The following is a 12,619-nucleotide window of genomic DNA, read 5'->3' as shown; positions in this document are numbered from 1 at the left end:
TATGGAGATTCACTACCCTGTCACTGCTACAGGTGACTGCCATCAGGTCAGGTAGGTACATTGTCATGGATGTGTTAAGTTTGCCCCATTGGTTCCTATGCTCCACTTTTGGGCATATAAAAAGTCCTCCACTTACTAAAGATATCCATTTTCCATGTTTTAAGAATTGTAAAGTCTCTTAACATTTTAAGGAAAGAAATTCTAAATATGACTTGTACTAGAAAGCGTTTCATTTAGCCATTTGTATCTACATGTTTTGCAATTCAGTTCAATAACTTTAATATGTTTATTGGAAAACATAAGATCTGTTTAGACTGAAAAATTTAAAAATTATTTATTTGTTAGGTTGTCAAACTGAAGCAAATAGAACACACGCTGAATGAAAAGAGAATATTGCAAGCAGTGAACTTTCCTTTCCTTGTGAGACTGGAGTATTCTTTTAAGGTAAATATTTTGAAAGCAGTTGTTTCAAAATGTGAATGAAGTATATGCTCAAATTTTAGATATGTACAGATAACTTTCTTGCTCAGTCTGTAAAGCCATTGCACTATAATGCAGTTACGATAAAGTACATCATATCCTCCAAAGAATTATTAATGCAAAATTATTTTTCTTCTCTGCGATGGTTAATATAAAGTATGTGCTTTGTTTTCAAAATACTAAGTAAATTATGACTAATAGCCAGTAATTCATGCTTTTGGTAAAATGTACTTTGCATAAAACCTTTCCATGAAGGGACACTATCAATTTGAAATGTAGCCAATTATTTTTAATGCGTTGTGTTAAGCTTTGCATTTTTAGTGTAATTTCTCTAATCTCTTCCAGTCATAATAATCTAAATGATAATTGTAAAAATCATTAGTAAAACTTTCAGATAGAAGTAACATTTAAAGTTCATGCTATCCCTTTAACTATGTACTTCTGAGAATTATGCTAAAGCAGAAAAAAATTGGTCTTTCTCCATTATTCTTCTTTCCACTATCAACACCAGCCTATATATATATATAACCAATAAAGTAAGTATATGTGTTCCATGAAGAAGCATATTATCTAGTGTGTGTGTGTATGTTGGCATTTTGGCTGTTTTTGAAAAAGACACAAAGCCTTGTGCCTCTGCTCCTATCTGCTAGGTTAAAGTCTTTTTTCTCCTTAGGGAGAATAAGGCCTTGTCTATACTACACAATTTGTTGGCAAAAGGCAGCTTTTGTCAATAAAATAGTGGAGGTGTACCACTACAATGCTCCTCCCATCAACAAAACTCTCCTGCTTTGATAACCAAATAAAATCACCTTGATGAGAGTCGTAGAGCTTTTTTGTGGCAAAGTTAGATTAACAAAGTCAGTGTAGACACTGCATTCATTACATCACTGTAACTGCCCTCCAGGATGCATCCCACCATGACCGCTCTGCTCACTGTTTTGAACTCCGCTGCCCTGCAGCCAGCTACACAGGCAGGCTACTGGCAGCAAGCGCCCTCCTGCCTGGACTACAGGGAAGTGGGTGGATCTCCTTGGTCTGTGGGGAGAGGAGGCCATGCTAGTTGTCTGTGCATCAGCTTCTGTCTCAGGATTGGTTGTTTCTGTCTGAATTTATAGACAGCATGCCAACACACTAACTCTCCCCCAACACACACTCTGTCTCTGTAACTCTGTCTCACACATTGTCTCACACTCAACCACATACACACTTATGTGGTCTTCTTGTGTTAGTGTTCAGCAGTGTCAGTTTGGTCATATTACTGGTGCTACTTTAAAAAGGGATTTAAAATGTGTCACTTTTCGGGCACACACAGTTCATAGCAAACTATGCCAGGCTCAGTACACTGCAGCAGCACACATTACTGAGGCTCAGTGTTAATATTCTCCTCCAGCCAAATAGCCCCCCATTGTGTTACTCTTATATAATTGTGTTCATAATGCACAGCACAATACTGAATAGCAGTGCAGAATCCATGCTTTCTGACACAGATGATTGGGTTGCAGGTTACCAGGGCAGTTGACAAGTAGTTGTCAATCTAGTAGGATGCCCGTGGAATGATGCAATTGAGAAGCCGCCATCATGTGACACTGCACTTGCCCCTGCCCCCATCAGGCCTTGCAAAACTTTCCAAAAGCTCCCTGAGTCCAGTTGCACAGCAGGATAGCTACCCATAGTGCATTGCTCTGTGTCGATGCAAGAGGTGCTATTGTGGATGCACTCCATTGACAAAAGGAGCATTGTGTGGACATGAAACAGCAGTTTAATTACAGCAGTGGCTGTCTGTCGGTGTAACTTGTGTCAACAAAACTCTGTAGTGTAGACAAGGCCCAAAATTCAGTAAGTATCAGAGAGATCTATGTTACGCATTTTTTCATGATGACACTTCATAACATCTAAAATGAGGCAGACATACAAGAAATAGAAGCTATAGAGAATATGAGGGAACTTAATATTATGATCTTGTTGATTAGGTGACATTTTAAATTCCTTCTCAGATTATTTTAACAAGAGGTGCTTCTTAACTATGAAAAGTGTGTATATAGATGGGTGGTGCGCAGTGTGTGGTGTATGCTTCAGAAGCTTGAGCTTTCCAAGAGTCAGTTATGTATCAGCATCTTGGGAATTGAGGATGCCCTCTCTATATTAGAAAGGTCGTCAAAATATTGTTGTAAACTAGCCATATACCCGACATGAAATTCAATATAATTCCAAGTATCCAAATTCCCTTTATCTGACCATCCTAGTTACCTGAATGCACAGCATGTCCTCCATGTAGCCCTGTGTTAGTGAGTAGCACTTCTGTGTGTTCAAATGCCCCATTATCTGAAACTTTTGGGTGTCCGCAAGCCAGACAGAGCAGAAAAGGTGGAGGAGTTGTGTGTAAGAGAGCAGTATGACTGCTCAAATCTCCGGTATAAAACTACAGAGAAACCTGAGCGTCTCTGGATTAAGTTTAGAAGTGTGAGCAACAAAGGTGATGTGGTAGGAGTCTGCTAAAGACCATCAGTTCATAGGGATGAGGTGGATGAGGCTTTCGAGACAAATTAGAGGATTAGGCCAAGAGAAATCTGATGAGGTTCAACAAGGACAACTGCAGAGTCCTGCACTTAGGACGGAAGAATCTCATGCGCTGCTACAGACTAGGGACGAATGGCTATGCAGCAGCAGTTCTGCAGAAAAGGACCTAGGGGTTACAGTGGACGAGAAGCTGGATGAGAGTCAATAGTGTGTCCTTGTTGCCAAGAACGCTAACAGCATTTTGGGCTGTATAAGTAGGGGCATTGCCAGCGGATCGAGGGATGTGATCATTCCCCTCTATTCGACATTGGTGAGGCCTCATCTGGAGTACTGTGTCCAGTTTTGGGCCCTACACTACAAGAAGGATGTGGAAAAATTGGAAAGAGTCCAGCGGAGGGCAACAAAAATGGATGAGGGGGCTGGAGCACATGACTTACAAGGAGAGGCTGAGGGAACTGGGATTGTTTTTAGTCTGCAGAAGAGAAGAATTGTTGGGGGGGTTTGATAGCTGCTTTCAGCTACCTGAAAGGGGGTTCCAAAGAGTATGGATCTAGACTGTTCTCAGTGTTAGAAAATAACAGAACAAAGAGTAATGGTCTCAAGTTGTAGTGGGGGAGGTTTAGGTTGGATATTAGGAAAAACTTTTTCAGTAGAAGGGTGGTAAAACACTGGAGTGGGTTACCTAGGGAGATGGTGAAATTTCCTTCCTTAAAGGTTTTTAAGGTCAGGCTTGACAAAGCCCTGGCTGGGATGATTTAGTTGGGGATTGGTCCTGCTTTGAGCAGGGGGTTGGACTAGATGACCTCCTGAAGTCCCTTCCAACTGTGATATTCTATTCTATTCAGATGAACAAGCACGTGTTGTAAACTGATGAGCAAAGGAGAACTTGAAAATAACTTGAGAAATTTTCAGCTTCCAGTGCAATGGAATGTTTCAAACGAACATCAGTTACTTTAATGACAATCTTTATGCTCCATTTGGAAGAATGTCTTAAGTTCAGGCTAACGTCGTCTGCATGTATGTTTTCTGAGATACATTTATATATCTCATGGAGGTATGGCCCTAATGAGAATAATAGAATCACAAAAGTGTAGGGCTGGACGGGATCTCGAGAGATTATGTAGTCCATCCCCCTGCACTGAGCCAAGGCCCACTAAACCTAGGCCATCCCCTAAAGGTGTTTGTCTAACCTGTTCTTAAACTTCATTACCTCCCTTTGTTACATATTCCTGTACTTTCAGAAAGCTTTTCCTAGTATCTAACCCAAGTCTCCCTTGCTGCAGATAAATTCCGTTAATACTTGTCCTACCTTCAGTGGACATGGAGAGCAATTGATCGCTGTCTTCTTTATAATTATCCTTAACATATTGGAAGACTGTTAGCAGGTCCCCACTCAGGCATCTTTTTTTTTTTTTTCCAAGTTTAAACATACCCAGTATTTTTAATCTTTCCTCATAGGTCAGGTTTCCTAAACCTTTTATCATGTTTGTTGCTCTCCTCTAGTTTCTCCAGTTTGTCTATGTATTTCTTAGTGTGGCACCCAGAATTGGACACACTACTCCAGCGAGGATGTAACTAGTGTTAAATAGAGCAGGACAGTAATACTTTGCACTTACCTTTATTTAATTTCATTTTATCAAAGTCCTTTTTCATTCTAATCCTGTCCTCCAAAATGCTTCCAATGCTTTCCAGCTTGGTATCATCCACAGATTTTATAAACATACTTCCCAGTCCATTATCCAAGTCATTAATGAAAATATTGATTAGTTCTAGACCCAGGACAGACCCCTGTTGGACCCCACTGGATATGTCCTCCCATTTTGACAGCAAACCATTGATAACTACTCTCTGAGCATGAAGAACAGGAGTACTTGTGGCACCTTAGAGACTAACAAATTTATTTGAGCATAAGCTTCCGTGGGCATGGTTTGTCAACCAGTTATGCACTCACTTTATAGTGATTTCTTCTAGACTACATTTCCATAGTTTGCTTACAAGAATATTGTGGGAGAGCCTCAAAAGCTTTACTACAATCATATCTACAGCTTCCCTCCTATCCACTAGGCCAGTAATCGTGTCAAAGAAAGAAATTAGGTTAGTTTGGCATGAGCTGTTCCTGACAAATCGAAGCTGGCTATTACTTATCACCCTATTACCCTCTTCATGCTTACAAATTGATTGTTTAATAACTTGTTCCAGTGTCTTTCCAGGCATTGACATTATGCTAACTGGTCTATAACCCCCTGTCCTTTTTGTTCCCCTTTTAAAGATAAGTATATACTATGTTTGCCCTTTTCCAGTTCTCTGGTACCTCACCCATTCTCCAGGAGTTCTTGAAGATAATTGCTAATGATTCTGAGATTACTTTTGCTAGTTCCCTAAGTAAATTGGGTGAATTTCATCAGGCCCTGCCAATTTGAATATATCTAATTTGTCTAATTATTCTTTATTCTGTTCTCTCCCTGTTCTGGCTCATGCTCCAGATTGCAATTAATCACAATTAACTTTTTTAACAGAGGACTGAAGCAGAATAGGTATTAAACTAACCATTGGACCACTGCATGAACTGAAGTGCATTCCCTGGGTTAGTTCTATTTTCCAAACAATTGTTAGAGGTCCACTAGAAGGAGCTGCCCTCTCTTTCTAAACAGTTGTGGGAATATACTTCTCTAAAGATATCAGACCAGATCCTCAACTAGTTTATTTCTATGTAGTTTCATTGATTTCAGTGGTGCTGTGTTAGTTTATTCCAGGTAAGGATCCAGCCAAGCATTGTACAGGATTCGCACTCCTGGATCTTACAATTTACCATGAGACTGGTTGAACTCTCCTCTTGTTTACGGCTTTTAAGCCTTTCAGATCAGTGGTAGCAGGGCAGAACATAAACTAAGCCTTTTCTGGTTATTATATGCCACCTTTTGTTGAGTACAATTACAATCTACTCAATAGATTATAAGCTTTGTAATGATATCTTATAAGAGACCTTTTGCATAAAGCATATTCCAGTAACATTATAGTCACACTCATTAGCATATTTCCATAAAACATATGGAGTGGAACGTCACAGTGGTGATGTCTGTTTCCTATGTCTGACTTTTCCACCAACTACTGTATGCTGTTTTGTGTTGAGTATGTGGTTAGAGATTAATCTTTTACTTCTTTAGTAAAAAGTAAAATGTGCTTTACTTGAAAAATTGTTTTCTATAGAGATTCTAGAATGTTGAATACTTAATATTTATATGTATCTTTTTATTTGATTTTTAGGACAATTCTAATTTATACATGATTATGGAATATGTCCCTGGTGGTGAAATGTTCTCACATCTAAGAAGAATTGGAAGATTCAGGTAAGATACTTAATTAGATTATTCCTTCAGAAGTAAAAATCTTAAATTTCTAGTTTGTGTATATTTTTTCTTGAAACTGTAATCATTAAGAAAAAGAGTTTTAATTACATAATATGGGTACATGCCATTTAATTTTTTCCCTTGTCATTGAGCTGAAATCATGCAATGGAAGTCTCCTAATTACATTTATTAGTTTGCAATTAGTTAATAAAGGCTTTCATAATCTGTACAAGAGAGAATCCTGGGACGGGTGTATAGATTGTCATTGGCAATGTTTTTGGTTTCTAAAAGTTAGTCCAAAAGACCAGGTGAAATGAAAACATCATTTTGCAACAAAGGAGAAATTAAATAAACAGAAAGATTTATCCTATGGAGCACATTACCCCTTGGCTTGCATGTGCAATTTTAAATGTTATAAATCCTGGAGGATTGAGATTACGGGCATTTGGATACTAAAATCTTGTTGGTTCCCTTTGTTCTTTTTCTATCACATAAATAAGCAGGAAACAATTGTTTGATATTTAAATTGTCTACAGCTTTAAGAATGTGACGTTTTATACTGTAACTACGTAAAGCTATTGTTAAAGGCATAATAATGTTTTAATTCATTGCAGTGAACCACATGCACGGTTTTATGCAGCTCAAATAGTGCTAACATTTGAGTACCTCCATTCACTAGACCTCATCTACCGAGATCTAAAGCCTGAAAATCTTTTAATTGACCAGCAGGGATATATCCAGGTATGATGCAGGTGAACATTTATGTATTTCAGAGTTTTGTATTATGCTGGAGGTTGGGTATTTCCTAGCAAGTGCATCTGTGAATTATGGGCAGTCACAAACCTTGTTGAAGCTGGTAGACGTGACAGTCATCTTCCATTCTGGCTAAATGAGGGAGTGATTAAATGCCTATATGTTTAGTTACGGCTGAAATAATAAGAAGCCACTGCCCAAATCTCTGACCATCGTGGGAAGGCTAGAGTAGGAGCTGAACTATGCAGTTTGAAAAGTTTTTCCTTGGATCTGAATGCAAGTGAAGGGGTGGGTATTGTGTGGTGGAGCTGTTTCTGGCTCACAATCACAAACAACAGGAAAGCAAGCAAAGAGCCGAAGAGACAATAAGTGAAGCACTGGTGACTTGGCCTTCAGAGAACCAAAAGAGAGCTTTTGGGGCAAAGTTCTGAATGGGAAGAGGCTTGGAATTGTGAGCAAAGAAACTGCCTCCTGTTGTTTGATTCTACTGTGTTTAAGGAAACAGAACTTTGTGTACATTATTTATAAATATACAGGATGGCATCAGAGAAATAACTCACTATCATCAATTTTGCCTCCTAATGGAAACAACCTGCAAGACCCCAAATATTGGCTAACTGCTCACACTAAAAAGGGGTAAAAACTTAGGTTTATACAAACATTAATATTTGAATCTCACAGTACAACTGTTGAACTCAAATAGCAAGTTCTTGAAGTTTCAGGAAAACTCCCATAAGGCACCATATGCCTCAAGAGTGTTAACTGTGCATTGCTTCAAACAACATAACTGCAAATATAAGTTCTCTCTTGATAAGTTTGATTGATTAACAGTGTGACTGAAATTATAAAACAAAAAACCTCAATAGTTTGTCCACTCAGCCTGAAAGCATGAATGGAAAAGATCAAAGATCAGTGTTTGTGATTTGGCTATTTCCAGTAAAGTCTTCGTAACAGCCGTCTGTCTTTGCACAAAAGAAGAATATATATTTGTCTTATACTGAATAAATAGTTTTGGGATTATTGTAAATTATTTTTTTGAGCAGTGGCAGATCAGATTATTTTATTTTATTTATTTATTTTTGGTGGAGGAAGAAATGCTAACAAAGATATATGCCCTATTTATCTAGGTGAAAGTTCCAGTCTTCTTCCACGTAAAGAAATACCATAGTAGTGGAGCTATGGAAACGTTCCTCTTCCATTTTGCATCTCTTTGCGTCTGAAGGAGTTTGTACTGAATAGTATATAATATCTGAGAAAGTGTTTCAGAGGGATTGTATCAGAAGTTACTATCATCTGAAAAGACCTCCTTTATGATAGCTTACTCTATGACAAATGTTACATTGATGATGCCAAAAGGGTACTGTGACAACGTTCTCCTCTACCTTGGTGGTCCTGCGCTTATTGGCAGATTTGCTCGCCTCACAGTTTCACCCTGTGGGTCGAGAAACAGCCCAGAGACCTTCCCCTCTGGTAGAAGCCACAGTCCAGGTCAATTCCTCCTGTGTTTGGTCAGGACTTGGGAGGTTTGGGGGGAACCCGGGCCCACCTTCTACTCCAGGTTCCAGCCCAGGGCCCTGTGGACTACAGCTGTCTAGAGAACCTCCTGGTACAGTTGCACGACAGCTGCAACTCCCTGGGCTACTTCTCCATGGCCTCCTCCCAACACCTTTTTTGTCATCACCACCGGACCTTCTTCCTGATGTCTGATAACATTTGTACTTCTCAGTTCTCCAGCAGTATGCCTACTCACTCTCGGCTTCTTGCACGCCTCTTGCTCCCAGTTCCTCACGTGCACTTGCTCTCCTCTGACTCCCTTTGGCCTGACTAGAGTGAGCTCTTTTATAGCATCAGAGAGGCCTTAATTAGAGTCAGGTGCTTAACAGCCTCACCTGACTCTTAGCAGGTTAATTGGAGTCAGATGTTCTTATTAGCCTGGAGCAGCCCCTGCTCTGGTCACTCAGGGAACAGAAAACTGCATATCCAGTGGCCAGTATATCTCCCTTCTACTACTCTGCTGTTCCCAACTGGCCTGGCTCTATCACAGTACATATAATCCTTATGCAACTTTGCAGTAAAAATCTCCCAGATTTTCAAGAAGTTCCTGATAGTTTGACCAACTTTTTTTTTTCTGATCCAGTTCGTAAGTTATTAGTGGCATCTACAGAAGTTGTGACCCATTATCAATAATCACATTTTCAGCTATATTTAATAAGACTGAAGTAACAGTAAGAACTAATATTTAATACAAGTATAATTCATCTGTAAAATAATAATCCATGGTTATGTCTCATTGCTTTGCATTTTTTAATACAGTGGCTTGTGCTAAGGGTGGAGTACCTGCCATATCTTTCTTTTGTTTAGTTTTATCAATTTTTTCATAAGGTTTTGTCCTAATTAAAGGATCAAAATAACTGGCTAAACAAGATGAAGTCTTACACCATATTGAACAAGACATAAATGGTGAATTGCTTCTGTGGATGAAGATATTGTTCAAAACATCTCCCAAATTGAATTTTTTTTAAACTACACTTAAAAATAATTACAAGTACTTTTCTTTGTGCTCCAGGTCACAGACTTCGGGTTTGCAAAAAGAGTAAAAGGAAGGACTTGGACGTTATGTGGAACTCCAGAATACTTGGCTCCTGAAATAATTCTCAGCAAGGTATTTCTGTATATAATCTTAAGAACAAGCACTGTCTTGTTGTTCAGGCTTGACGTTTGATCCAATTTAGATTTATTTATTTTAATGATCAGCATCTGAGGCAGTTGCAGTAGCTAGGCACTTGTGAAAATCAGTCCCTGAATTGCCAGTCCTTCGTAAAGTATACAAAATGCTATCCTCTGTGTTAATTAGAGATTATTAAAAAATACTCCAAATTATCTTAGTACACACTCTTAATGCAACTTTGCAAAATTCTTTTCTCACCTTTGCAAGTAACTTTTTGCAGGGCAGGAAGCAAATTATAATTAGGAGGGTTTTTTTCACTAGCATTTTTCATAAGCGTATGCCAGTTTTGCCTGCTCTGGTATATTTTCATGTTTTAATGAACTAGTTAAAAAATTCCAGAAGGTAACCAAACCTGCATACTGGATAAACCAATAGACATTTGGGAATCACCCCTCTGAGCGAGTGTTTCAACCTGTAAGCATTATGCATTAGATCGTCTTCCTTTTTAAGTCTTTTTAAGTATAAATTAAAAAAATCAAATGTGACTTTACTTTTTAAGCATAACTGGCTTATCTCACATCATCTCTTTCTTCAAATAATATAACAGGTATCTGAATGGCGAAGGAATTATTATAAATACTCGGCTTTTATGTAAAACTTTTTATCCATGTATCTCAAAGTGCTTAACAAAGGAAAGCAAGTATCATTATCCCTGTTTTACCGATGCCCCCTTATTACACAATATCTTATCTATTGTCTGTAAAAGTGAATTGAAAATACTTGTAACCTTCCAAGGCCTTGGTGCAGGGTGATGGTTCTCTTGAAACTTTTGGTGGTGATAATAGTTCTTAGCCCGTGTATCTTAATACACTTAACATGTAAAGCAGCACAGGAAGCTGTGTTCCTTCCTCTCTCACTTTAGCATATTGATATTAATTTTTTCAGGGAACACACTGAAGCTTGCGCTTAGGTCCTGGTAAGATCTCAGCAAAAGAAATTTTTTAAGTTTACTGTTTGCAAATGTATTTGTAATTTAAGTAATAGTAATCTATATTTTCAGAGTAAACAGCTTTTTTTAAAAAACAACTTTTCAGATAAATTTTAAGTACAGGTCAGTTAATAGATGAATCAGTAACAGCTAAATAACTAAATATTTTAAAACTGGTTTCTACTAAAAGCTTTGAGAGGTTCCATTTTAACTTAACTAATAAGTTTTAAGATGCTAAAATAATAAGAATGAAACAGTATGTACATTGCTAGAGGCATGATTTTACTTAATGAAATGTCTTTAATTCGCTCTGAAACTAAGTTTCATGTGATGAGACTGCATTCAGATAAAGATCTGGGCCTCAATATTTCTGCTCTGTGGGTGGGTTGCTATGTGGGTGCTATTTGTGCTTTCTTCTGGGTGGGTGGGTACCTTGCTGCACCTGTGCAGAGTCCCACTGGTTTCACGGGACAGGTATCTGTGCAAGAAGTTTCAAGTACTGAGCCATGAATAAATATCATAGTGCATCATCCATGTGTGTTTTAAGTCATCTACAAACTGGAAGTCATGAGGCAATTAATTTTGAACAATTCTTTGTTTTAGTGTTTTATACGAATACTATATATTTTGTATTTATAAGTGTATAGGAACTCTTAAATCTTATTAGCTATGGTAAAACAGTAATATTTCTCCTTTATCTCGCAGGGCTACAACAAAGCAGTGGACTGGTGGGCATTAGGAGTGTTAATCTATGAAATGGCTGCTGGATATCCTCCATTCTTTGCAGATCAACCAATTCAAATTTATGAAAAGATAGTTTCTGGAAAGGTATGCAAAAAGGGTCTATTTTTAAAAAATCTTTGTTTTGTACCATTGTCCTTGCAGAGCTTTTCCTGTGTCCTAATTGTCTACTGAGTAGATCTGCAATTCACTGATTTATTAGAAGATGATCCATTTAAACAGAGAATTAGAAAAGTCCATTACATGTACTTTTGAATCCATGGACATCCTTACTGCAATAATAATTTTTTAAAAGTGCAAACATTTTTTAAATCTCTGAAATATTGCTGTGTTTACAGTTTAAAAACTCAGTTTCTTGCATTCCTACACCCCAATTTTATGTTTTTGTGTTTAAAAGAAAATGGCTAAATAATCCAGTAAGTATATGTCACAAATCCACAGGATCAGTGCTACACCCCGAACTTTGAACAGTCTCTAGGAGGCACCGCTTCAGTGTGCCAAACCTGCAAAGGGTCTCCCTCTTCCTGCACAGAGTAGGCCACGTGGCCTCATTGCCTCCTTTAGACCAAAAGTCCGGGGCCCCAGCACTCCTCTTTCACACCAGGAGGTCTGCTGAGAAAATCCAACTGAGAGAGACTCCTGGTAGAGACGTGTGTATTCTTCAGGGACTAATGAATATCACCAAGCATTTGCAGTGACACTCAAAGTGTTGTCAAAACAATGGTGTTTATTAGTCAACACAGCAATGGGAATCCTTAGATTAGCACAGAGAAAAGAAGGTTAAAGCATAGCCAATTCCGGTTAGCCCTACCAAATTCATGGTCCCTTATGGTCAATCTCATAGGATTTTTAAAATAGTAAATTTCATTATTTCAGCTATTTAAATCTGAAATTTCGCCGTATTGTTATTGTAGGGATCTAGACACAAAAAAGAGTTGTGGGGGGTTGCAAGGTTATTGTGGGGGGGGGGAGAGGGGTTGTGGTACTGCTGCCATTATTTTTGTGCTGCTGCTGGCAGCAGCGCTGCCTGCAGAGCTGAGCAGGTAGAGGTGGTAGCGGCTGGCTGGGAGCCCAGCTCTGAAGCCAGAGCTGCCGCCAGCAGCAGCACTGTAGAAGTAAGGGTGG

The 12,619-nt window shown here is 38.5% G+C and overlaps 1 protein-coding gene across 4 annotated transcripts in view; it reads left to right on the top strand.

Annotated features, from left to right (window-relative positions):
• The window catches only part of PRKACB (protein kinase cAMP-activated catalytic subunit beta), a 129,812-nt gene that overhangs the window by 103,644 nt on the left and 13,549 nt on the right, over window positions 1-12,619 (top strand). For all 4 annotated transcript variants that reach the window (XM_030572331.1, XM_030572332.1, XM_030572330.1 and 1 more), the window contains exons 4-8: window positions 346-444; window positions 6,262-6,344; window positions 6,959-7,085; window positions 9,664-9,759; window positions 11,459-11,581. In XM_030572331.1, the coding sequence (XP_030428191.1) occupies window positions 346-444; window positions 6,262-6,344; window positions 6,959-7,085; window positions 9,664-9,759; window positions 11,459-11,581 (528 nt within the window). The remainder of the gene's footprint in view (window positions 1-345; window positions 445-6,261; window positions 6,345-6,958; window positions 7,086-9,663; window positions 9,760-11,458; window positions 11,582-12,619) is intronic.

The sequence above is a fragment of the Gopherus evgoodei genome, chromosome 8, assembly GCF_007399415.2.
Source record: "Gopherus evgoodei ecotype Sinaloan lineage chromosome 8, rGopEvg1_v1.p, whole genome shotgun sequence".
Taxonomy (NCBI): domain Eukaryota; kingdom Metazoa; phylum Chordata; order Testudines; family Testudinidae; genus Gopherus; species Gopherus evgoodei.
Note: the sequence above shows the minus strand (reverse complement) of the source record. Positions and strands in the feature narration are given on the sequence as shown.